At 40.6% G+C, this 27712-nt stretch overlaps 1 protein-coding gene across 1 annotated transcript in view; it reads left to right on the forward strand.

Moving 5' to 3' along the window:
• The window catches only part of LOC141346273 (semaphorin-3F-like), a 63693-nt gene that overhangs the window by 24889 nt on the left and 11092 nt on the right, over positions 1-27712 (forward strand). The window contains exons 3-8 of the mRNA XM_073851139.1: positions 22131-22291; positions 22406-22468; positions 23742-23861; positions 24596-24685; positions 25799-25892; positions 26034-26153. Of these exons, the coding sequence (XP_073707240.1) occupies positions 22131-22291; positions 22406-22468; positions 23742-23861; positions 24596-24685; positions 25799-25892; positions 26034-26153 (648 nt within the window). The remainder of the gene's footprint in view (positions 1-22130; positions 22292-22405; positions 22469-23741; positions 23862-24595; positions 24686-25798; positions 25893-26033; positions 26154-27712) is intronic.

Genomic DNA, 27712 nt, shown 5'->3' on the forward strand with positions numbered 1-27712 from the left:
ACTAGCCCTATGGAAAAGGCCACGACCCTGACGCCGCGTTACGCAACAACTTCACGTGCTGACAAGTATACGTGCCGGCAGGCGAAGTGTAACGTAACCTTCCCAACGCCCCGAGGCCCAATAAGGGGGCCCTTCCAGGGATGCCAGTTGTACTGAAGCATGGGTTGGGGGGGCGGAGCACATGAAATCTTTACATGTGGAAATGAGAATAATTCAATATATCCATAAAGGTTTTTAGGGATACACGAGGGAAACAGCGGTCTCCTCCGCTGGAATAATAAAAACTAAGCCACAACCTGCGGGGCGAAGGAGACCCAGGCAGGATCACAGTGCAGGACTACTCCGCGTCTAGCCTTGACTGCGGGGCAGGAGGACCCAGGGTTCGCCGGAGGGAACATTCTGGGAAATAGCGCACGGATCCACGTGGGAATGGCGCCGCAAACCGACACCAGCCGGTCTTCCCGCTCACCTGTGAGTCCTCATGTTAGGACACGGGAGAACGGCCTCTGCGCAAGGTTGTAGAACCAAGCGAAGGTAGGGTGTCGCCCAGCCCGCAGCTTCTGGTTTTTACATCTGCTGGTGAGGTGCCGTGACCCAAGGATCATAGCTGTCCCTGAGTATAACAGGGAGAAGGCATCTACCACCCATTTAGCCAACCTCAGTTCGGGGAGCATTCCCTTTCTGCTGAATCCCGAGGCAGATGAAGCTGCTTGGTGCGGCTGAAGTGCCGAGTGATTCAAGTTTCACATATTTAACGACACGACATCGCAAGGCTGGGTCTGCCTCCTCCAGGGCAGAGCTTGCAGGTTCACCACCTGATCGCGGAAAGGCGTGGTGGGAACCTTGGGCACTGGGCCGGGGTCTCGACGGTAACGTGGAAGACGCCGGGCCGAATTTCTCGACACACTTTGCTGGCAGAGAAGCTTGTAGGCCCTCTTGATGGGAGCCAGGGCAGTCAGGAGCGCTGTCTTAATGACAGGAATTTTAGCTCGACTGAGGCCAGTGGCTCCAATGGAGGGACCGCGGCCCTGAAAGGCGACGGGGAGGTCCAAGAGGTATGAGGTGCGTTCTAAGCACCTCTGAGGAACCTCAGCTTTAAGCACCTCTAAGGAACCTCAGCTTGTCGATATCCTACCCTCTTAATGGAAGCCAGGGCAGTCAGGAGCGCTGTCTAAATGACAGGAATTCTAGCTCGACTGAGGCCCGTGGCTCCAAGGAGCGACCCGTGGCCCTGAAAGGCGGCGGGGAGATCCAAGAGGTATGAGGTGTGTCTTTTTGAGCACCTCTGAGGAACCTGAGGCTGTCGGTATTCTACCCTCTTAAAGGAAGCCAGGGGAGTCAGGAGTGCTGTCTAAATGACAGGAATTTTAGCTCGACTGAGGCCCATGGCTCCAAAGGAGCAACCCGCGGCCCTGAAAGGCGACGGGGGGGTCCCAGAGGGTATGAGGTGCTACTTGACAGAGAAAACTTGTAGGTCTCCTGCCCTCTTGACGGGAGCCAGGGCGGTCAGGAGCGCTGTCTTAATGACAGGAATACTAGCTCGACTGAGGCCAATGGCTCAATTGGAGCGTCCCGCAGCTCTGAAGGCGACGGGAAGGCCCCAAGAGGGTGAGGGGTGCGTTCTGGGCACCTCTGTGAAACCTCACGGTCAGTGAATGCTTGCCTACTTAGCTCCATCTACTGCATGTGATACGCGGCGAAGCAGCGGCATATACTTGGAGAGTCGAGGGGACAGCCTGCGCTCAACTCTCCTGCAGGAAGGGAAGCATTACTGCAGTCGTGTATCTCTGTGGAAAGCCAGCAAAATAGACCTCATCTCAGTGCGCAAGCCTGCCTAGTAGGGGAGCTCGGTACTGAGTGATAGTTGTATCACGGTCTGTGAAGGCCGGAGAGGTCTGGGGTGTCATACCGTGCCCTACAGGGAGGGACTGCCGCGAGGGAACAGTTACTAAGACCTGAGTCCGGGTGGGCCATTGTTGTAGCGCAACCAACAGACTTACTCCTCGTCCTCCCTGGACTTGCACATTGTCTGTGCAAGGAGGCTCGCTGGGGAAGGGCGTACTTGGGCCCCGGAGGTCAGCTGTGAGCCAGCGTTACTCAGAAAGAGGCAGCTGGCAAAGGGAGGAATCGGAAGACGAGCGAATGTGGCTGGCCTACCGATATACTCCAAACTAGCTGCATCACGGGGTGGAGTCGCCATCCTGCAGGTGGGTGGACTGCCGTGAGAGCCGAGAGGCTGCACGGTTGAGTTTCCCTGCTTCAAGTGAATGGCAAGTAGCAAATCTGCCACGTTGGACTCCATGGGAGCAGATGGGGAGGTTGTAAACCTCTGTCGTACATGGCAACCCAACCCGTGGTAGCCACGGGCTGGCTTGACGGCCAAACTGCGGGAAAACGCCAGTCCGGAGTGGGCCGAGGTGCCATGCCCATCATGGGACTCGATCGTGCTGAAGCGGTCTCACATGAACAAGCTTAGCGGCTCTAAGCGGCTTAGAGCTGTCATGTGCCCCAGGAGCCTCAAATTTGAGAGGACCGCTATGTTGTGCCTGATTGACTCAGGAACTACAGCACTGACTGCGCGCTCTTAGTAGTAAGGCGGGCTGTCTCGTGGACCGAGTCGGGCTCCCGACCGAGGGAACGGATTCCTTCGGTTGGCCTGAAGGACCAGATGGCGGGGGTGCCGAAGCACCAGGTCCCCAAGTTCGCACAACGGAACTCACGAGTGGGCTGGCAAAGCACCAGTCGAAGAGACGGTTGATGATGCGAAGTCCTGTCTGCCGAAGAGGAGACAGGGGAGCTCCCATGGCCTAAAAAAGGCAGGAAGGAGGGGGACTGGCCAAATGGAAGCACCCCACGCTGAAGAGCTCGACCCCCGGAGCAGACCGCCGAGGGGGTGTGTGTCGGGGGAAATCGAGACGCGACAGCAGGTGCCCTTCAGGCAGATGGCTGCAACCCAGCCCTGGAGACGGAAACATACCTGTATGTGCTTCGTCGTGAGCGAGTGTGCCGACAGCCTGAGAAGGGATCGGGACAGAGCTCCATCCAGGGCGGATATTAACCCACCACACTTAACTGGACACGTGAAGTCGGGACTGAGAGATCCCGACCTCGTCCCGGGGGAGGGACAGGCTGGATCGCGTCCTTCGCCAGTAGGAACGCGACCTCCGCAGGCAGAACAGAGGCACGCCTGCCCAAATAAGAATGTAAGGGGTACCTCTGAGTCTGGGCGGACGCCTGGGGCCGGGCCGTACCGTCCGTATCAACCAGCGTAGTGGTATCAAGGGAACGTTGACCGACGTGACCGTGGTGGGGCAGCCTAAGGGGAGACAGGGAAGGGGACAGAACCCAGAAGGATGAGCGTCCTGGGGAAGTGTCTAAGTGCACTAAGCAGTGCTTACCTTCTTCCCTGGATCCCGCGCTGGCGAAGACCAGCCGCGAGTCTGGTTCCGAGGAGTGTAAGTGCTGCTCAGGAAGGAAACTCGAGGCCGAAGCCAGAGGTGAGAAATTTGCTCTTTTTGAGAAAATGTGGGTACCATCGACCGTTGGCCGACGGCAGCATTGAAGCACACAGTGGCTCCCGGCCCTCCACCGGGAGCGGGGAGCGTAGATGTTAGCATCCCCTAAGGAGCAGTCTCAATCACCTCTGGAGGCCCGCGTCAGGGACGTTTCGCAGTTTTCTTGCGAGTGTTTCGGGCCGGTCCCTGTGCCGCGGGCGGCGCCACTCTCCTGCGGCTGGCTCTGCGCTTGCGGGCCCTTCTCGCCGACCTGGCGTCGTGGGCCTCCGCAGGGGGGCGAGCCGTAGATGTTGCGGCCGCAGGGGGGCGCCCTCGGCGACGTGCAGGCGGAGGCGGTGCCTCCGGCGGCGGGATGGAAGCATCGCGGCGGGGCAGGATGTGAAGCGCCTCCGTCTGTCTCTGGGCTGCCGAGAACTGTTGGGCGAAGTCCTCGACAGAGTCGCCGAATAGGCCCCTCTGGGAGATGGGAGCGTCGAGAAAGCGTGCTTTGTCGGCATCTGCCATCTGGGCCAGAGAGAGCCATAGGTGTCGCTCCTGGACCACAGCCGTGGACATCACCTGACCAAGGGCCCGCGCCGCGACCTTCGTCGCACGAAGGGCGAAGTCGGTGGCAGCGCGGAGTTCCTGCATCGTACCTTGGTCAGGACCACCCTCGTGCAGCTGTTTCAACCCCTTGGCCTGGTAGACCTGCAGGGTCGCCATCGCATGCAGGGCCGAGGCGGCCTGGCCCGCAGCGTGAAAAACGCGGCCCGCAAGGGCGGACGAGCGCTCACACGCCTTGGACGGGAGACGCGGCCGGCCCCGCCAGGTGGCAGCGCCACGCGGGCAGAGTTGCACCGCCATAGCGCGCTCGACCTGGGGAACCGACGCATACCCCCTGGCCGCCCCGCCATCAAGGGTGGCGAGGGGAGAGGAGCTGGGCAGCGGGCGAGATGAAAAGGGCGCCCGCCAGGTCTTAACCAGCTCCTCGTGCACCTCCGGGAAGAATGGCACCGGGGGAGGGCGAGGCGATGCCGCCGGAGCCGTCCCCAGGAACCAGTCGCCCAGCCGAGAAGGATCGGCCGAGGCCGATGGAGTAACCTCCAGGCCGATCCCCCTGGCGGCTCGGAGGAGCATAGCCGAGAGCTCGGAGTCTGCCTCCGACGGGGCAGCAACCGCGGAGGGGCGCCGCGCCGCCGGAAGAGCGTCCTCACCCCCTGACTCTCCCTCTGACGCAGCGTCAGACATCTCTTCCTCCTGAGGAGCGCCAAAGGAGACGCCCAGCCCGGCTGGCGGGGAGGCGTACTGCTTTGGCATCTCGACGGGGGTATGCTGGCGGGCGGAAGACCGCAGGGCTTTTGGAGCCGGCGGAACGTTCGGCACCGTGACTCGAAATTCCCCCTCGTGCCTCGCCACAGCGGCGGAAAAATTCCGCAGGCCGTGGGGCGCGAAGGGGGGCCTGCCCGCGAGCGAGCGGCGAGTCCTCAGCATTCCCATGGTCATGCTTTCGCAATGAATGCATGAACCATCCGTGAAAGCTGCCTCAGCATGTTCGATGCCCAGACATGTGAAGCAGCTTTCATGTCCGTCCAGTGAGGTGAGGAAACTGCCACACCCAGAAGCGCACGGCCGGAAAGCCATTCTGAAAAGAACGTCTTTACACAGCCGTGAGAAATTGCTCTTTTAGTCCCGGTCTGCCCAGGGAGGAAACCGCGGCACCACTGTGCACTCAATGGGGCTTGCTCGCTGGAACGCAGGAGGCTTTTATGGCCGTGAAAACGGCCGCCCGCGGGACCCCGCTGGCGGCGCCGAGAAATTCACTCTTTCAGTAAAGCTTTGTCTCTTATTCGATCGGCGCACGCCAGCAAAGAAGAACAGCAGCAGGAACGTGAAGTCTTTCTCTTTGAAGATTCTTCTTCTGGAGAAGGGAAGGCTTGAGCATGAAGGCTCTGAAAGCGAAAGTCTGTTTGAGTGATGCGCGCCGCCATCTTATATACCCGTATGTACGGGGGAGTGGCCGACGCGCACGTCCACTCGCCAATTTGCAATTGGCCTTTTTATATAAGGCTCAGAGATGATCGGTCTCTCAGGCGAGATCCCATGTAACGTCGAAGTGATTCGACTGAAGGGGAACTATAATTGCCTCCTGGAACTGTCTTGCAAGACTGCGTTCCCAAACAGGAGACATCCACCTCCGAAAGCAACGATCGCATTTATTGTGTTTAATTTATTTATTGTAATTTATTGTATATGAAAATTATTATATTCAGTGGCTTCTCCTACTTTATTAATGATATATATTGCCAGTTTATCGGGAAGTAATGATTTTGTTCTCTTTGACTTGTTGAATGGAAACGGAGTTTACTCGCAAATGTTTTATGCGATATTGCAATTTTGCGAATAAGTAAAATTTGCAATTTTGGATTAAAACCCAGCTACTAGTTGCGTTTCCATTACAGATTTGTGCAAAACTTTGGCACCATTTTATAAATGTCGATTAAAAATATTGCAAAATGACGGCGTTTCAATTAACCGATGTTATGAGACTTAAACATTTTTATTTTTCTCTTGCGATAAGTCATGGCAACGTATTTTTGTAGGATTTTGGCTATATTTAATCTAATGTGACCTGTAAAAAGGAAATATTCCTTTTTCAAACTGCCTGAAAAACCACTTCATGCAAACGCGTAAAAACTTTTTTTGTGATATATATGGTAGTTTTTGAGCAAATGACGTGCAATTGACGCAGTTATTGTTGTCTGTGCTTTAAAGAGACTCATCCTCATGTTGTTCCAAATCTGAAAGACTTTCTTTGTTCTACAGAACATGCCAAAAAAAAGACATGTTGAAGAATGTTTCAACTTTTTGCGTCCATACAGTGAAAATCAATGGGGTCCAAAGCAAGATTAGACCCCATTGACCTTCACTGTGAATAACATCTTATGCGTTACACAGAATCAAGTCATACAAGTACAATGACATGAGGATGATTAAATAATAACAATTTCCATATATTGCACAAAGTGCATACCATATATTTACATTATTTTTTTGTGTGTGTTAGCATTCAATCAGCACATTGTTTAAAGGAGAGTGTTGTACAAACACAAGGCCACACAGAGTCTACACAGATGCAGAAAGCTCTGCAGAATTTTAAACAGCCGTTATTAGTTATACACATTCCCTACCCCTAGCATGTTTATTTATTAAACATATTGGATACATTTGTCGTGTATTGTAGTACTGTTAGCTTTGTTTACCACATTTGACCGCGTTTAAACCCGTTTCTACAGATTTCTCCCTCCAAAATAACCCAGAAAATGTGTGTGCTGGAAAAGATATCAAATAAAAGGGTTGGCTCACCCAAAAATGAAAATTCTGTCATTAATTACTCGCCTTCATTTTGTTCCAAACCTGTTAGACCTTCATTTATCTTCGGAACACAAACGAAGACATTTGTGAACATGCGTTGACTGACACGGAAGAGAAGAAATTGTTGAATAAAGTCAATGGGCCTTGAACATGGTAGTTGCATTGCTGTCTACGCAGGGTCAGAAAGCTCTCGGATATCATCAAAAATATCTTAATTTGTGTTCTGAAGATGAACGAAGGTCTTACGGGTTTGGAAAGACATAAGGGTGAGTACTAAATTTTCAAGTGCTTGGCATGTTTGTCTGTTCAATCAATTGATTAAACCAGTAATCAACAGTTTAACAGTTGAACTGAAGATCAAAGTAGCTGTTAGCTGCAACTGGTAAATACAGATGATTCTCAGCCATAATATATAGTGTGAATACTTTTGACTAACTTATAATTGAGTCCAAACACATGAATAAAGAAACTGTGTATTTGAACTTCCTTATCAAAATGTCCCAATTAAGTCCTCATGTTGAGACTTTGCTCAGCGATTTCCCACGTCATAACTCCTGAAGACTGATCATGTTGACTTTGCCAGTGAAAGCATACCTTATTAATCCCTATCATTTAATTTTTTTTCTTGTTTTCCTTCACAGGTCGTTTATCACTAGCTTGTTTCATTTGGCTCGTGAATTCAATTAGTTAACCGAACAAGAGACAATCCCATTAGATAATTTTATGGCTGGTTTGGATTTAATTGGCTGTAACATGGATTAAATGATTGGTCTTATTAAAACATGTAAGGTGATCCATTTTCATAGGGGCACATTGAACCTCTGGGACTATCTGTTGCAAATGTCAAAGAAGAAAAATAGGATGTCTTTTCTCTTAGCTGAGGCTTGTTAACTTTTCTCTATTCACTGACTGTGATTTTTAAATGCACTTTATTCTCTCGCTCTTTTCATGTTAATCTCCATCATGCTAATAATAGGAATTTAGCCACTTTGAGACACTCGCTATTCTGTTTCTTTCATCTGCTCCTTCTGTTTCTGCTGGATATTGTCAGCTAAAGTGCTTCTAGAAGAGCTGGTGTTGGACACGGGGAGCTTAATGCAACAAAGGAAGAGTAGAACTAAAAAGAAGTTCAATGCCATCTCTCTGTGAAAATCTTTGTTGTCAGTGCTCAGAGGTCAGGGGGTCGCTGGAAGGACTGCCCACTTGTCTGTCAAATGAGAAAGAGGGCTTTAGCCCTAAAGCTCAAGCTCGCCTTTAGTGGGCGGGGTTAGCTTGTCTGTCACCATGAACTGCAAAGAGCCAGTAATCCATTGGCTTGTCAAGCTGTCAATCAGCTTAGCATAGCATGGAGTATTATGTATTTATGCAGAAGATAAAAGCTAGGGACTGCTCTCTTAATCAGAATGGGTTTCAGTGTGCAGTGACTCTGCATTTCTCTTTTTATTGAAGTTCTCGCTTTATTGAAATTGAGCTGTTGTGGGTTAGTTTTTCTCCATATGCTCATGTCAGTGTCTAGAGGTGATGGCCATTTGAATTGTAATTAAGTCTTACATGTTCACTCTGCCAAAGGCCACTTTGATTGCCAGTCAGGTTACTGGAACTTGAGACATTAAAAAGTGGAAATTAGGCCACTTTTTGTCTTTAATTAAGTGCTGTTGTGATGTCCTATGTGTCTGTCTATTCTCTTTTGACATTTAGCTTCTTTAGGACATATGTGGACAAATGGGCCTTTTAAATGTAGTTAATAGCGTTTTAAATGCATTTATGTAGTACTTTAAATGTAAACAACTTTGACTTTTAAATTAATTTAGTTTTTAACCAAATTACAAACTTTTAAGAGTTTTGCAACACTATATTTGTTTTTTATATAAACAGTTAAAAATTACTTTCAGCAGAAATATAATTCAAAACATATATTTGGGTCTGAAAATACCTTTTTAACTGCAATAGTTCATTTTAGGAACATATAAACAGTAGACGTGTAAATTTTAAATATCATATTTTTTTCACTTAGTACTGCCCTTCAGAAGCTACAGAAGATACTTACATGTTTCATTTACCCTGAACTTCACATGTTCAAAAGTTTTCACCCCAGGCTTTTAAGGCATCGTTTTCCCTTCTGAAGCATCAGTGAGCGTTTGAACCTTCTGTAATAGTTGCATACGAGTCCCTCAGTTGTCCTCAGTGTGAAAAGATGGATCTCAAAATCATAGAGTCATTGTTGGAAAGGTTCAAGTACACAAAAATGCTAAAAAAACAAAGAATTTGTGGGACTTGAAGGATTTTTCTGAAGAACAGCGGGCGGTTTAACTGTTCAGGACAAACAAGGGACTCATGAACAACTATTACTAAACAAAACAAAAAAAAACAGCTATGGATCATTCAAGGTCCGTCTTATATTGGTAAAATGATTAACAGTTTGCAGATACAATGTGTATGTAAACGTTTGACTTCAGCTGTATTTCTGTGAAGTTGCAAGGGAGTAGCAAGGAAATAAATATAATGTTGATGCAGTAGAAATTCCCAGTTGTACAAACATAAACTTATATAAAAATGCTAGTACAATAAACACTAAATGTTTTGGTGTGTGTAAACCTTTATATTTTCTTCCTTCCTTTCCACATGTGAATGTACATATTTCTGCCTCATCCTCTAATTTATTGTCTTTAAGATGGCTTGCTGCCGCCATCAGTCCTTAATAAATAGAGTCATTCCATGCAGGCTTTTTCTCACAGGCATTTGAGTGCCTTAAGTGGTTAATATGCATTTTGATTGACACCTCCTATGGGGGGGTTGGGGAACGCTTTCCAATTCTTATGGTCTCTCTCCCATGAGATTGAGCTACATATGTTAATGTGTTTTAGTTTGCACGTGTGTGTGTGTGTGTGTGTGTGTGTGTGTGTGTGTGTGTGTGTGTGTGTGTGTGTGTGTGTGTGTGTGTGTTTGTGCATGTGAGAGTATGATAAATGGTGAAATGATAAGAGACATTGATGCATTCTGGTTGTTTTTATTACTCTGTATGGTGGCGTTGTGATGCTGTCTTTGAAAACCTCTGCTTTTGAATAAAGCGTGGAGTGCACCAGAGCATCAGCGCTATGTCTAGAAATTAGTTTTGAGCTAGCATTATGTCCTTTAGATTGCATTATGCAGTGACAAATATTGAGATTTTTTTTTTTCTTGAAAGAAGCAGGTGTGCATTCAATTTATCAAAAGCGATGATAAAGACATTTATAAGGTTACAAAAGGTCTTTATTTTAAAGAATTAGTTCACTTCCAGAATACAAAATTCCTGATATTTACTTACCCCCATGTCATCAAGATGTTCAAATTTTTCTTTCTTCAGTTGAAAAGAAATAAGCGTTTTTGAGGAAAACATTCGAGGATTTTTCTCCATATAGTGGACTTCAATGGTGGCCAACAGTTTGAAGGACCAACTTGCAGTTTTAATGCACCTTCAAAAGGCTCTACACAATCCCAGCCAAGGAATAAGGGTCTTATCTAGCGAAACAATCATTCATTTTCTAAAAGAAATACAAATTTATATACTTTTTAACCTCAAATGCTTGTTACTTACCAAACCTGATTGCTTTTTTTTACATGAAACGCAAAAGGACATATTTAGCAGAATGTCTAGGCTTCTTTTATTCAATAGAATGAATATCTTCAAAAAGAATGTTTAAAATGAAGAAAAAAATACAAGAAGAAATTACAATTGAGGGTAAATGAGTTTACAGCGATATTAAGATATGCAGACCAAGACTTTTTCATTTGTGCTTGAACTATCCCTTTATAACCACTGCCTGTCTCTGCTTTTACAGCATTCACAATCAAGCCAAAGACAGAGGCGAAAGGCACTCAATGAATGAGTAGACCGCAACGGTCAAATCAAAGCTTACAGGCTCTCTCACACACTCCTAATCAGCAGGCGAGTAGCGGCTGTGCATTCAGATGCTTGTTTCTCGCCTGTCACATGCCGTTAAGGTCTTCTGCTTGGTTACGGGTCACTATGACTATTCACTCCCGGTACGACCTCTCCCTTGTTTCCAAGCAACAGAGGTCAAGTGGATGTGTGCTGAGTATCCAGTAGGCAACCCGCTGACCCCATCTTTAATGACCCTGGCTGGAGTTTTAGTTAGTGCTAGTGTGTATGATAACCTTTGTGACCTCTTGACCCTGATCTTACTAACCAGCGTAGCCATTGTGTATTGAGTGGTTTTGTGGTGTCACAGAGACGGGCACCAAACTAAAGCACAATAGAGTTGTGAAAAGACTGATTTTCACACTCCAGCAGGTTAATTTAATGTAAGAGGATACTGAACAAACAAAAAGCGCTTGCTTTCTTCCTTAGTTTTATTGGAAGTGCTTCTCGAGATTCCTGAGATACACCCTGGTATAATCAGCAAAGTCTCTGTGAAGTTGTATCCAGATCAGAATCTCCTTTCTTTAAGGTCTCGTGCATCTCTTGTGACAGACATCCACACTAATACATGAAAGCACTGAAATCAGGATAAGATTGAATGTTACAGCCTTTTACATGTTACTTCAACTCAAGTGTTACTAATTCGAAAAGGTCAGGAGATAAAACCAAGACAAAAGTAAGGTCCTTGTGTACCGCTGTGTGAAATATAATGCTTTCTGAATTTGTCATTCAGTTCAAAAAAGTATAGAAGCCTGTTTTCGCCACTGAATAAAAATAACTAAATAAATAGTAATTGCGACTTTGTATCTCACAATTAAGATTTTTTTTCTTAGAATGGCATGATACAAACTCACAATTCTGACTTTTTTCTCATAATTTTGAATTATAGTCGCAATTGCGTGTTATAAAGTCAGAATTATGAAATATAAACTTGCAACTGCGAGTTATAAAGTCAGAATTGCGAGATATGAAGTCACAATTCTGACTTTTTTCTCAGAATTGCATAATATAATCTCACAATTGCGAAAAAATAAAGTCAGAATTGTGGGGTAAATCTTGCAATTCTGACTTTTTTTCTTGCAATTGCAAGTTTGTATCTCACAATTCAGATTTTTTTCCTCACAATTGTTAGATATAAACTCGCAATTGTGAGTTATAAAGTCCAGTTTTGAGGGGGAAAAAGAATTGCAAATTTATATCTCACAATTCTGATTTATTTCTATAAACTCACTATTCTGAGAAAGTCAGTTGCAAGATATAAACTTGCAGTTCTGAGGAAAAAAAAATTCAGAATTGAGTTTATCTTACTCTGACTTTATTTCTCAAAATTGCGAGGTTGTCTCACAATTCTTACTTTATAAAACGTAATTCTGAGAAAAAGTCAGAATTGTGTTTTTATCTTCTGACTTTATAACTCATAATTGCGAGTTTATATCACGCAATTCTGACTTCATTTCTCAAAGTTTGAAGAAAAAAAGAAAGAATTGCGAATTTGTATCATGCAATTGTGAGAAAAGTCTGAATTGTATTAATTGGCGGAAATGGGCTTCCATACACAAGTGTTGTTGTATCAATAGGCATATTTCAAATTTGTTAATGCAAAATATTTCTGTATTTGATATAGAATTAATATGTGTGAGTATTTATTTATTTTTTTTATTTTTTTTGGTAATCCTGAAAAAATGTATTATGGTTTCAACAAAAAGTCTTATCATAAGACCTGTTCATAGGGCACAAAATCTTATATCATGATGTGAGTAATTTTATTTAACAGTAACATTATATATCACAATTTTTAGTTATTTTTGCCTTAAGATCTTTATTATATCAAAATGTTTGATACCATAGAAATGTAATAATTCTTGTCACCAGTGTCAATATCACAAAAATCTAATACTAGCCTAAATTACAAAAAAAAATCTCTAGCTCACTGAATTGATGGAATGATAGCTAAAATGGGCAATGGTATTGCAATGTCCAGAAAATGTATGTCATATATTCCTATGTCCATTGCTAAACAGGTTGTCCAGTCTCTTGTTCTGTGCCATTTAGAAAACTGTCCAATCATATGGTCGTCTGCATCACAAAAAGACCTTCATAAGCTTCAAGTGGCACAAAATAGGGCAGCGAGGACTGTCCTCCAGTGCTCTTTTAAGACTAACCTGGCCCTGATGCATACAAGCCTTTCTCGGCTCACAGTTGACAACAAAATCAAACTACGATTAATTGTAACAATATGAAATGCAGTATTCATGAAACAGCCGCAGTTTCTCTCTGAGCAGCTTGTTTTTGTAGGAAGTGGACACCTATATCCCACCAGGCAGGCACTAGGTGGTGACATAAAACTTCCACTTCCCAGGACAAATTCTTTGAAACGCACATCACTTTATAGAGCAATATCTATCTGGAATCGACTCTCTGTATCATCACGCAGAGTTCAGAACAAATACAAATTTAAGAGGACAGTAACCCAAGAACTATTGCAAATGACCTTGTGAAAGCTGGAAGTTGTCATGTTCTTTCACCTGGTAATATTTTAAATGTAATTGGAATGTTTGAACTTTCTTGAATGTAATTTGTGTTGTTACTGTTTTGTGTAATTTTATGTTGTGAATATTTTAAAGAGGACCCCAGGAAGACTAGCTGCCATTAAATGGGCCGCTAATGGGGATCCTAATAAAAACAATAAACAATAAACTGAAGAGAAGTAAACAATCAGTGATTAAATAAGAATAAGAAAGTAATTACAAGCAATATCACAATAGAACAAAAAAAATAAGAAATGCTACATTTATTTTATAAGTTAATCAGATGTATAAAAAAACTGCATATTCTTCACTGTGTAAATTTAATATATATTTCATCTTAAAGTTCTCTCTTTTGTTGTTTAATTAATATGAATGACAGACAGCAGGAATATTAGACTGCTGTCACTTTAAGAGCTGCCCAGATCTAATATACTGTTGCAAAAGTGTTTTCTTTCTCAGCTGTTTGCATTTTGACACATACAAGCATGTGTATTTAACTGTTCAAGGCCTATAAATCAGTAAAAATAACTCTGTTCAATACTTTTGTACTCTGTGAGCAACGTCTTTACTGTCTGACAGTGCTCAGAAACAGTTCTCAGACAGCACACACATATACCGAAATAAGTCCTCTTTCGCTGCTGATTGCGCTTTAACGGCTTATCACTTGTTTTTAAACCACAATGCTTAAAAACGCTTACAAACTATATGTTTTCGCGACAGCAGCACAGCAACATCACGTAAGCGTGTAATTGCGATAGAGTCCAAAATCTCTACCACTTGACAAATGTCTACTGGTATGTCCCCCACCGGTTCACAACATAGCGAATTTGCAGTCTTTGTATGATTAGCTCTGTAATGCGTAGTGAATAAAGGCTTTTAGCATCCTTAAGCTAAGCACTGTAAAAAAAAAAAAAAACTAAATAAGGGTAGAAAAAATACCTTCAACACCTGCATTTACATTCTTCTTTATTTAACACTCTCACCTGACCCAGAAAAAGTAGCAGGAGATGGAAAGATGTAGAGATGAGAGCTTGAAAGGGAGAGAGATTGAGTGAGAAGGATCAGAATTATCCGTCATCTCTTTCCTGGTATGTAGATACAAACTCACTGAAAAAAGAACCAGAGAGAGGAAAACTAGAGAAAATGAAAGTCCAGGCTGATGAAATCTGCAATACAAAAATAATTTCTTAATCAGCTTTTTTGTTTTCCGGCAAAAATAATCTTTATAATGAAATAAAGATCAAATCTATAGAAGTCAGTATGTCTTGATTTAGAGAAATTTATTTTGTTCTAATTAGGTTTTTTTTCTTGCTTTAAGCACAAACCTCATTATTATTATTTTTTATGCTTAAAACAAGTAGAAAACAATTTGCTATGTTTTGATATTTTTAAGATTTTTTAAGTGTCACTACCATGATGGTGTGAAACGCAGGCAGGAGGACCGATCTGGTGTTAAAACGCCTTAAAAAGAAAGATTAAAGGAGAGAAGGAAGCAAGCAGATCTCTGATAGCGTTTCTCGGTGGAATGCTTATTGAAAGATCTGCCGCAACCATCAGATTTACCAATATGATAACACTGAACAGGAAGAGGAGCTGCACTTATCTCTGTCTGTTTGTGGACAACCTCATTTAAGAGGAACCATCCCGGTGATATCAGAAGATGGTGAGATAGACACCTCAAGGTCTTATAACACATTTGCGTGTTTGAGTGTAGAGTGGGAGCTTATCAGGGTCATCAGACAGGGCTTTGTTGGATGCATGCATGGGGAAAAGGCTTTTTTGGTCACGAAACCTTGCCTTACATAATTTCACAGCATGCCAAATGTAAGTTTCATTAAATAACATTACTAGCAACATAGTAATATTGTATAATAAAAAAAAAGTGAAATATGAAAAGATATATATATAACTGACAAAAGCACCTAACAGCTACTTTGTGACATACAACAGTAAGTTTTTTTTTTAATTTTTTAAAGAAGCCTCTTCTGCTTACCAAGCCTGCATTTTATTGATCCAAACTTGAAAAAAAATACTATTTAAAATAACTGTTTTCTATTTGAATATATATTGTAATTTATTCCTATGATTTCAAAGCTGAATTTTTTGCATCATTACTTCAGTCACATGGTTCTTAAAAAATAATTCTAATATTCTGATTTGCTGTTAAAAACATGTATTATTATTATTATTATGTTGAAAACAGCTGAGTAGAAATTTTCAGCTTTCTTTGATGAATAAAAAGTTCAGAAGAACAGAATTTAGCTGAAATAATAAAAATCTTTTGTAACATTATAAATGTCTTTATCATCACTTTTGATCAATTTAAAGCATCCTTGTTAGATAAAAGTATTGATTTCTATCATTTCTTTCCCAAAAAATGAAAATGGTATTTTGAATGGTATAGTGTATAATGTTACAAAAGCTTTTTATTTTAGATAAATGCTGATCTTTGGATCTTTCTATTCATCAAAGAATGAAAAAAAATTACTTAGCTTTTAAATATTAATGATAATAATAATTAATGTTTCTTGAACAGCAAATCGGCGTATTAATGATTTCTGAAGGATCATGTGACACTCAAGACTCGAGTAATGCTGAAAATGTAGCTTTGATCTCAGAAATAAATTACATTTTAAAATATATTCAAACAGATAAACTGGTATTTAAAATAGTAAAAATATTTCACAATTTCACAGTTTTTGCTGTACTTCGGATTAAATAAATGCAGGCTTGGTGAGCAGAAGAGACTTCTTTAGAAAACATTAAAAATCTTACTGTTCAAAAACTTTTGACTGGTAGTGTAAATGTTGAAAACATTAAAGCTAGCACACCAACAATATTATGCAACTTAAAAAAAAAATCAGCATTGTAGCTGTTTTGTGTGCTTTATTACTCCTTGAAGGAAATAACTCCAAAAATGATTAAAAGCGACATTATTTTGAAAACAGCTTAGCTGCTAACAAGCTGTTGACAATTTTAGCTAAATTGTTAGCGTAGCTATTTTATATATTTCTTCACAACACTGACTAGCATTGTTTTTCACACATTGTTTCCCACACTTCATGTTTAACACCTGAAAAGAAGTGCTACAGTTTGTTTAACTGTTCGCCAAGGCTAAGCCTGGTTCTTCAATCACATTAAGTGATATGAATCAATAATCTGAGGTGTTGTTTTTGGCTTTGTTCAGAACACAAGACGAAATGAAAAAGGTCAGGGCTTACCAGACATACCATACATAATAGGCTGTCACATCAATTCCTGATGTAAAATAAATAGGCCTAACTATAGTGTATTATGGGCTGTGATCTTGTGAAAACACATTCTGACATCTTTAATAAGCTCTTTAAACTAGAGCAAGGACTTTGGGTCATCGCACCAAATGGAGCCGTGGCCTGATAATTACTACCATGTTTCTGCTGTTAGGCTGCTGTTTGTGAAAAGAGAGAAATGAAGAGTTTTCAGAAACAATTCACTGTAGGATCACATGGGTCAGGGTAACACGTGGTGCTCCATTTGTCGTTGAGTGTGTGCCTGTGTCTGTGAGCGTGATCTATGACCCTCACTCTCACTGAAACTGTGGGCCAAAACAAACAGCGTCTCCCACCGATCCCTGAGGGGAGACTTCCAACCGTAGAGATTCACACACCCACATCTCCTCCTTTCTTTCTTTATTTGTGCTATATTAGTGTTTTTAATTCATCACTCTTCTCCCTAGTTCACTTTTTCTTTCTTATTTCTCATATGCTTTATAGGTTCTCGGATGAGGAGTATTTCCCTATAAGTCCATGATACTAAACAGGCTGCCAGCGAAATGCCTGGTTATGAATGTACAATGGCTCTCAAAATAATTTGGTCACTGAAACCACAAACATTTTTATGTCTTTGAAAATATATACATTTTTCTCCCCTCATAGTACTAGTTGCTTCAGTGTGCAGATGTCCTTCTGTCCCTAACATTTCACAAAAAGCTGTTGAAAATATGAAACAATAAATGTAAAGTTCAAAATGAATACAAACACTTTCTAGTTGTCATATTTTGTGGAACATTAACACATTGAACATTAGTGGTTATTCAGCTGGCACCTGTATTAACTTGATATGATTTGATGTGAGACTTAATGGGAACAAGTTCAGCCAAAAATTAGAATTTAGGGTCCCACTTTACATTATGTGGTCTTAACTACAATGTACTTACATTTAAATTAATCATTTGGTACAATTCACTTTTGAATTGTGTACATACATGCTTTTACATATATTTTTTAAAACTGATTTGTAATTAATTTCTGTAATTACCACTGTTGACCCATCCCTTACACCCTAACCCACCCTTACACCTACCCCTACCACCAAACCTCTCCCTAACCTTACCCATATCCCACCTTAATAGAAGCAAAAGTGTTTTGCAATGCAATATTACCACATCAAGTACATAGTACTTATTTTTTTGATGTAAGTACATAATAGTTAAGCCCACCTAATATAAAGTGTGACCAAATTTTGTCATTAATTACTCACCCTGATGTTGTTCCAAACTAGACCTTTGTTCATCTTTGAAATACAGATTGAGATATTTTTGATGAAATCTGAGAGCTTTCTGACCCTCAATAGACCACAACACGATTACCACATTCAAAGCTAAAAAAAGGTAGTAAGGACAACTTAAAATACTCAGCTAGGTTCAACCGTAATGTTATGAAGCTACAAGAATACTTTTTGTGCTCAAAAAAAAAAAATTGTCTTTATTCAACTATTTCTTCTCTTCTGTGTTAGTTTTTGACTGAAATAGTAGAGTACTTCTACCACACATGGCAAGTTGTAAGTTTGTTTGCCCTTATTTGTCATACGATTTTGATGGACAGATGAGAGAGAAAAAAGACATTTTATCTGTGTGGTTTGATTAAATCCTTTGCTTTAATCACCCCGTCCTGTCTTCCCTGAAGATAAGGATGATGGAGTAATCCTCTGTCAGGGATGAGGGCTGTTAAAATCAATGCCTCATACACATGCTGAACGTGAGCGGAAAGTTTTCATTCAGTTAAAGTCACACACACAACTCAATGATAGCAGGTAAGGTCTCTCCCTCCATCATATTCGGTCCACCAACCTTCAGCGGTCACTCAAATCCATGCAAGCGGTCAGGTGACAGCCCTTTGAAGCCAAGCGATAAGAGCTAATCTTCAAGTGATCATTTAGGCTGGACAGCTGAAGGTAAAGCTCAATCTCCAAAGATAAAGTTAAATGTTTGTGTGTGTCAGATTAAATTTAGTTGTCACTTCAGACAGTAGATAGTCCTCGTAGTACTAAAAACCGTTGCTCCAGATGTCCTTCAGGTGTCTTTGCTAGTTCTATGGGCTAATTATTTAATAAGAAAAGAAAATATGTGAAGCCATGGCCTAGTAGTTAGAGCTTGTTCTTTGACACAAGCCATTTTGAACTATGGCTATCACAATTCCTTGATTCAGTTTGAGTACTCGATCTTAAAAAATTCTCAATTGCATTTTGCCTGTATCGAATAACCGGCGAAATACCGGAAGTGGCATGGACGAGAATCCATGAAAAGCATTATTAGACCATTTTCCAAGGCTGCATGCTGTGTTAAACCCACTTTAATAAATCATAATAAAGCATAATGCTATTGTGAATTCAACAACATGCTACAATTCAGTAAAATAAATATATATGTTGCAGGTTTAATATATGCAGTTTAATCATTTACATGTGTGTAGGGTTACATATGTTTATCTCAGAACAGCTCCGTTCACAGTAAATGATGCTCCAAACAAACTTTTATCATTTAAGTGTGTGGAGAGCCTCAAACTTCATATCTGCATATTGTTGTGAGTTTAGGTTTATTATAATGTTCATCTGGGAACGCAACGTGTGCCATTTCATCAGATTTGTAAGCTAAATCATTTATAAACCTACATCATTATCTTTCTCAATATGCTAACTGTTCATTGCAATTTCAGAATAAAAGTTAAAACCCTTGCTCTGAGTTTAGTGGCCACATATTCCAGAAATTACAGTGGCTGTAGCATTTCTGCCATAAAGAAATGGCGAAATATTGAAGATTTAAGTGGACATCTGAATTAATGTTGTTTAGTCAATATTAAACAAGGATTACATCGCGCAGTAAAGTGTTAAAACATTCTCCAGGCCCTTGGTGCCCTCTGCCTAATGTACATTATCTCTTTTGTCTATATGAGTATTTTGTCTTTATGTCTAATATGAGTACTTGCTTTTGATACATTATTTGAATTTATTATTGTTGCCTCATTGCTATTATATATGTTTTTAAAATCATTTTAAAGGCTAATGTTTGCTTAGATCTATTTTTATTGCTAAAAAATTATTATAGTCACCCAATTACTCGATTAATCATCTGAATAATCGACCGATTACTTGATTACCAAAATAATCGTGACAGCCCTACATTCCTCTCAGTTTCAGGTCTAAGGTGTAAAGATATTGTGTTCTGTAGCGCCAGTACATAACTTGCTATCAATAAAATTTAAAAAAATCACTTATCATTGTTATTTTCTTTATAGAGATTGTTACTAGACTGCATTATTAGTGCTGGCAGAGACATACAGACATGGTTGAGAACTTGTTGGAACTTGGTGGACCTGCCCTTGTGCTTAATTAGAACCCAGAAATGAAAGAGATGAGGAATTCTAGCTATGTGCCAGGAATGCCCACACAGGTAAATGAGATTTTATGTTGTCTGCGGCCCCTGCTAAATCTCTTTGTATATGAGTGGAGTAGATTGTGTCTTCTGATAGAGCATTCATATAGCGGTACTTTGCAGAGACGGGTGCTTCTCTATGGCTTGCACATTCCGCTACATTACCAAACCTCCTAGTGGAATTGCTTGACTGTTGGATTTTGTTATAAAATTGTATTTTATTTCCTTGTTAAAACATGCCAAAAAAAAAAAAAAACCACTTTCCTGTCACGAATAAGTGAAGAATTTCTTTTTATGAGACTGTCAACCCACAGCATAATATGTTTTAGGGAAAGTAAAATTGGAGATGTTATTATGTCATTTTTGTCTGAAGGAAAATTAGGGAGTTTTGGTGAGAAAATGATATGCTATGTTTTATTTATATGTATTGTTCAAATTTCACAAATTATCATTATTGCTATACAAGCCACAAACAATTACCAAGTCAAAAAAGTAAGCCTAGGCTGCATTTATCCTATTTTAAAAGTGTTTTGTTACATCTATGTAGACATCATGTACTTGCGGTTGGATTACATACTACTTCGCTCATTTTTGAAAGACTCTGATGGCACTTTTCCATCCATTGAGCCTTGAGCAATCAGAAATGATGTCTTTTTAAACGTGGTTACGTGGCCTGGTGTCTCTTTTCATTACAAAGTTGCAAATTTGACCTTGGGCTGCTGAGTGTAAGCATGTGCGTCAGACTTCTAGCACAGATATGTTTCTCAACAGAATGGGGAATTGTTGCAATAAGATTTGGAGTCACAATTGTGCTTGGCCAATCTTTGTTGCATATGTTTGCCAGCTATCTGCAATAAATTATTTCTTCCTTCACTGTCCACTGTTCACCATTCTCCAATTGATTCCCAAGTAGACCTTATCAGGGACAGAAGCCAATATGTTATGTTAGTAGCATTGTGTCATTACGTTCTTCAAATGTTTCCTTCAGCATGCTCGCTCCTCAATAGTGGAACATCTGAACTTCATATTGGTTTATGATATCTAATGTCATGAGAATTTAGGAATCAAAATTACATTAATAACAGTGTAATTAAATTATTAGTGTCTTTAACGACTAACTTTAAGTGAGCGTTAGATTACTAAAAGCTAATCTAAAAGCATTAAATGTCCAATATCGCTGCAATGCATGGAAGTCTCTCAAAGACCACATACTAGACTCAGTTTCCAACAAGCTTGTTGGGGGAAGAGGAATATAAAGCATGACACCCTGGTATTGGTAGTAGAATTAAATATAAGACTCAGGGAGGCCCCACGAGAAGTTGTCGATAGCCAAAAATCCCCAAGAAATCCACCCTGTAAAAACAGGACTGTAACAATAATAATAACAAAGGACGTAGGAATGTAGCCAGGGCATTGAACCTCAGGGAAACAATCCAGGCTGGTCATATCCATGCAGCTGTACAGATGCTGTTTTATTGAGGAACTACTGTGACTTGGCAACACTTGTGGTGTTTGGATTGAGTTTGTATGAGTCCTGTTACATTTTGTGGATTTGAAGCGTGGCTACGCATCCAATAGAAAGCCTACTATATTTAATAACTCTTCTGAGGTGTTGATAAGCGTTCAGGCTGTTTCTGTTATTTTGTTTTCATTGTCTTTAATGTTCATAATCCTACAGAGTTGCATTTCACTTATTGCATTGACAGTTCCAAGTGTTCCGTATGAATTCAAGAAACTACTGTAAAACAAATTGGTAATAAAACACTGCAACGGACAGTCCCGATGGCTTAATGGAGACACTCTAGCCTCCTAAACTGAGCATTGTGGGTTCAAATCCAATCTGGGTTGAGTTTCTGTAGAGTTCCCAAAACCCAACATTGGCTTAACCAATATTGTAATTATGTTTGGTGCTGCTAGTGGCAACACTGACACACTTTAGCGTTTTCATAACCATATAAAAGGCGTTGCAAGGGCAGTGTGCCGACATAAAGCACTGTTGCGCTTCAGGCTTCCTGAGTTCCAGTCTTGGCTTGCAGACCTTTCCTCTCTCCCAAAAATAAAAAAGCACTTTTATTACAAGAAGCATCTGCTGAATAAATAAATGGACTCTTTATCTCTGTTCTTTTTAGAGTTGAAGTCTACTGGAACTGCTCATCACTTTGCCTTCCTGCTCAACTCGACGGACTACAGAATCCTTCGTATGGACGAGGACCATGATCGCATGTACGTGGGCAGCAAGGACTACATCCTGTCACTAGACCTGAACGACATCAACAAAGAGCCCCTCATAGTAAGATTTCTCTGTTACACAATACAGATTGCAACAAACCAAACTAAAATCTACTAGAATATGGTCAATGGATTTAGGTGGCTGACATTTATTTATCACTGTCTTTCTCCTCAGATTCACTGGCCTGTGGCTCCTCAGAGGAGGACGGAGTGTGTCCTCTCAGGAAAAGACATCAACGTAAGGATATTGTTTTTTGCTGAATTATTTATTTAGATTTTAGGAAATTAATACTTTAATTCAGAAAGGATGCATTAAATAGATTGAAAGTGACTAAGATACAAAGATCAAAGGATTAGTTCACTTCTAGAATAAAAATTTTATGATAATTCACTCATTCCCATGTCATCCAAGATATTCTTTTTCTTCATTCAAAATAAAAAGAGTTTTGAGGAAGACATTTCAGGAATTTTCTCCATATAGTGGACTTCAATGGGGTTCAACAGGGTGAAGGTTGAAATTGCAAGTTCAATGCAGCTTCAAATGGCTCTACATGATCCCAGCCGAGGAATAAGGGTCTTATCTAGTGAAACGATTGGTCATTTTCTAAAAAGAAATAATTGGAAAGGTCACACGTGATGTAGGGTGAAGTACCGACCCAGTGTTTATAAAGTGTACGTGCAAAGAAAGTCAGTTGCCCTTTACAAAAATGGTAAAATAACAATGTTGGCCAATTTTGAAGTTGGAGGATAAAATGAGATTTTTCATCCTACCCAACCATTATTTTTTTTAGAAAAAGACGGCTAGATAAGACCCTTGTTCCTCGGCTGGGATTGTGTAGAGCCCTTTGAAGCTCCATTAAAGCTGCAATTTGGACCTTCAACTCATTGACCAACATTGAAGTCTACTATCCCTGGTGAAAAAAACAGCTAAAACCAGCCTAGGCTGGTTGGCTGGTTTTAGCTGGTCAACCAGCCTGGTTTTAGCTGGTCATAGCTGGAAGGCAGGCTGGTTTTAGAGGGGTTTTGGCCACTTTTCCAGCCTGGTCAGGCTGGTCAGGCTGGTCTTAGCTGGTCAGGCTGGGAAACCACCAGCTAAAACCAGCCTGACCAGCCTGGCCAGGCTGGGAGACCAGCTAAAACCAGTTACTTCCAGCTTAAACCAGCTAAGACCAGCCAACCAGCCTAGGCTGGTATTAGCTGGTTTTTCCAGCAGGGATATGGAGTAGAATCCTGTAAAGTTTTCCTCATGAACCTTAATTTATTTTTTACTGAAGAAAGAAAGACATGAACATCTTGGATGACATGAGTGTGAGTTAATTATCAGGAAATTTTTATTCTGGAAGTGAACTAATCCTCTAATATCAGTGCATCATTACTAATTACCACAATCTTCATTCATCATTACTAATCTACCAAAATCCCAAGATAGTTATTTCGACGTGAGCATGTCAGTATCCATCTGAAAGAATTAGTTAACCATTTAACCAATTAATTCTGTTCTGTGTTAACAGGGCGAGTGTGGTAACTTCATCCGTTTAATCGAGCCATGGAACAGGACTCACCTGTATGTGTGCGGAACGGGAGCTTACAACCCCATCTGTACCTATGTGGACCGAGGTCAAAGGGCACAGGTAAACTGTCATTCACAGCTGACCTGCTACCATTTGCAGGTCAAGGGTTCAAACGGTTGGCTACCTTAGTCAAAAGGTATTATGTCATTAGAGAGGAATGTTTCTCCACCCTGGAACAAACAGGATAATCTGTACCACCTGCATGTCTTTTGACTCTCTGCTACTTCAAAAACTCTTCCTAGTGTTTAGGAGGGTAATTGCACTTAAACATAGTCCTAATTTAACCTCCCTTCTTTCCCATGACTGTGTCCCATCATTAACCACTGTCCATAAGAACATCCTTCAAAGAAGTCTGAGATCACATTGAAAATCTGGATTTTTTTTTTTAACTTTAGATTTTAAACTGGAAATGTTCTGAAAGAAGATTTAAACAGATAATGACAAGTAATTTAAAATTGTAGATTTGTGACAAATTTGTAACATTGATCAATTTTTTTGTCAACTTACGTATTGACGTATTTTCACAAGTGGTCTCAGGCTTTTGGATCCTACTGCATTTGTTCTCCTTTAGTAGGGTTTTTCAAAATGCATGTCTGTTTTTTTCATATGCAAAGGGAATTTCATGTGCTAACAACGGTTTTCTACTTCTTTGTCCACTATGGATAAACCAAACTGCAGCCGTCTTTCTAGCATCTCTACATCTTCTTGTTTAGACACAGCCTTGGACATTCTCTTGGATCCTTATTGAATTAATAGAAACGGGTCTTTATTGAGGCACACACCTTGTTTTATAGGGCTTGCTGCAAGATCAGATGCCTCGCGCGGGAGGCCGAACCAGTCGAGCCGCAGACCCTAGCGCCTCACCAGAACCATACGCACCCCAGGTGGGAAATGAACTCTTCAGTGGGATTGAGGTCCTTTTTGTACTTTTATTTTTCTTGAGATGCACTTGCAAGAAATTGGTTTTACTTAGAAGTTTAAGGAAAGGTTCTGTTCTCACTGTATTTGCATTTTCAACAGCTGGTTTCCTCAGCCGCTAAAGGCGTTGAGAGAAACAGGAGAGGAACTGTTGTCTTTAGAGCTTGTCTTTCTCAAGTTTGCCTACACTTGTCCAGAGCCTGCCTTTGGCACAGAAATCTAGCAGAACGTGCAAAGATTACTCCCACACCCACACTCCATCATGCTCGAAAGTGGTTAGTCAGCAGAAAATTTATCGGTGGCTTAAATTACATTTGCGGTGTGCGGGTAAAGCTTAGAAAGTAGAAAGCTTCTGAAAACTTCTGGTATATTATCCAAAACATGTTTTTCGTTGAGACTTGAATTTGCTGAATTGCTTATATATTCCTTGTGGCAGGTTGTAGACTCTTTAGATGTCCATCTACATCTCCTAGATTTTAGTTGATGTGTTAATTCATGTTTCCCAATTGCTGTGCATATTTGGTGGTGCATTCACTAAGCTTTTTTTAAATACTGTTTTGCACTGTAGATGGAATGCAAATTGCATGGAGTGGAGTCGATTTTGTTTTCCTAAATAACAGAATTTAATAGTTTTCACTAACCCAATGAAACCATATAGACTATTTTAGATTCATATGTTGAGAAGCTGATTGTGAGAAACTGCTCATTTTCTTTGGCAACAACCAAGAACCTTGGAAACCTTGAATTATGGCATTAATTTCTTTCTTCTGGGCAGTTTTACACTAGCTCGCTTTTGTCAAATGGCAAGATACTGTATTGGTATTGGCTTTAAAAAATATGTGAGATGCCAACATTTAAAGACACAAACAATAGGTTAGCCTAAAGATCTTTCAATTATATTACAATCTCAAATTTTGTGTTCATTTATCCCAGTGAACCTGTGTGCATTTCACTTCCTGGTTATACCTTTTAAACATTGGAAACTTAAAGTATCTAAGTAAGCTGAGAATCAATACTGCTCATCTAATGTGATCTGTTGCGCTGTCATTAATGAAACCTTCATGCTCTCCCTGTTCCAGGAATACATTTTCCGACTGGAGCCTGGTAAAGTAGATTCTGGGAAAGGGAAATGCCCCTTCGACCCCAAACTAAACAGCGTCTCAGCTTTGATAAGTACGTACCTCTCATTGCCATCATAGTACTTTTAGAAAATATACAAAACATCATGTCTTTTGTTTTAGGCTTGGATGAGCTCATTTTTCTCCTGTTTATCAATCTCTACTTATCTTTTTTATGCTCGCTCTGTTTTGGCAGATGGCCAGTTGTACGCCGGCGTCTACATCGATTTTATGGGAACAGACTCGGCCATCTTTCGCACGTTGGGAAAACACACGGCCATGAGGACCGACCAGTATAACTCCCGCTGGCTCCACGGTAATCACAAAATTTTTGAACCAAGGCATACCACAAGACAAGTTTCTTTGTTTAGTAGGAAAAGTGCCAGATATGAATATTCAACACTGACCCTTCATCCTACCTCCTGCAAAATAACCTCCTATTTCATACACTTCTACAAAAAAAAAAAACACCCCTCAGGCAATTACTGCGTGGTTAAACTCAGTCCTTGACCCTTATTATAATACCTGAATATATTATAGCTGTGATTTTATTAGTTATCATTTTTATTTTATTTTATATTTTCTGAAATTTATTTAACTACACACTGCCTTTAAAAGTTTGGGAACAGTAAGATTTTTAATGTTTTTTTTTTTTTTTAAGAAGTCTCTTATGCTCATCAAAGTTCCATTTGATCAAAAATACAGAAAAAAAGTATAATTATTAAATATTATTGCAATTTGAAATAATTTGAATATATTTTAAAATATATTTAATTTTTGTGATGCAAAGCTAAATTTTTAACAGCCATTACTCCAGAAATCCTTCAGAAATCATTGTAAAATGCTAATTTATTATTAATGTTGAAAACAGTTGTGCTGCTTAATATTTTTTTGGAGCCTGTGATACTTTTTTCAGAATTCTTTGATGAATAAAAATGTAAAATAATGGCATTTATTCAAAATATAAATCTTTTCTAACAGTATGTCTTTACTATCAGTTTTTATCACTTTAACACACCCTTGCTGCTGAATAAAAGTATTAATTTCTTTTAAAGAAAGAAAGAACCAATTTAATGGCCCCAAACTTTGAACAGTAGTGTATCTTGTTACAAATGATTTCTATTTTAAATGAATGCTGTTCTTCTTACTTTTTTCAGCAATTTTTTGATGAATATAACATTATCACAGGGTTCAACAAAAAAAATATTAAGCAACACAACTGTTTTAAACATTGATAATAAATCAGCATGTTAGAATGATTTCTGAGGGGTCATGTGACACTAAAGACTGTTGAAATGATGCTGAAAATTTAGCTTTGGAGTTCTGGAATGAATTCTGTTTTAAAGTATATTAAAACAGAAAACCGCTATTTTAAATAGCAGTATGTTTTTTTTTTTTTGTATATCTATTCACTTTTATATTTATTTACCCTTAAATGTTAAATAAAAGGCATGTTCATATTCTTTTGCAAACACTATTATATTTCTTTCAATTACTAAAAAAAAATTTCCCTGCCAACTTTATTGACAGATTTCATTAGCTTTGATCTCTGAATGTTTTGGACTTGTTTTCCCTTGTATTACATGTAACTCCTTGACTCAGATTCTTTAGTTTTGCCTTTTTGATCATGAGTGTCAGCAGTGATAACCATCACAAATTTCATACAGATGTCTTACATGTGGACTGTTCAGTGTAGTGAAAGGATAGACTATCAGTGAGAGAGATCATCAAATGCTTCGCATTAGTTGCACTTTCTAGTGAATGTCCCTTAATATGATCCCTTTGCTCTCCTTTTTATTTTCTCTTTGCTTTTTGCTCCAACTATAACTCATCTCTTTTGCTGTTTCCTGCTCCAACAATAATTAATCTCTTTTG

The sequence above is a fragment of the Garra rufa genome, chromosome 12, assembly GCF_049309525.1.
Source record: "Garra rufa chromosome 12, GarRuf1.0, whole genome shotgun sequence".
Taxonomy (NCBI): domain Eukaryota; kingdom Metazoa; phylum Chordata; class Actinopteri; order Cypriniformes; family Cyprinidae; genus Garra; species Garra rufa.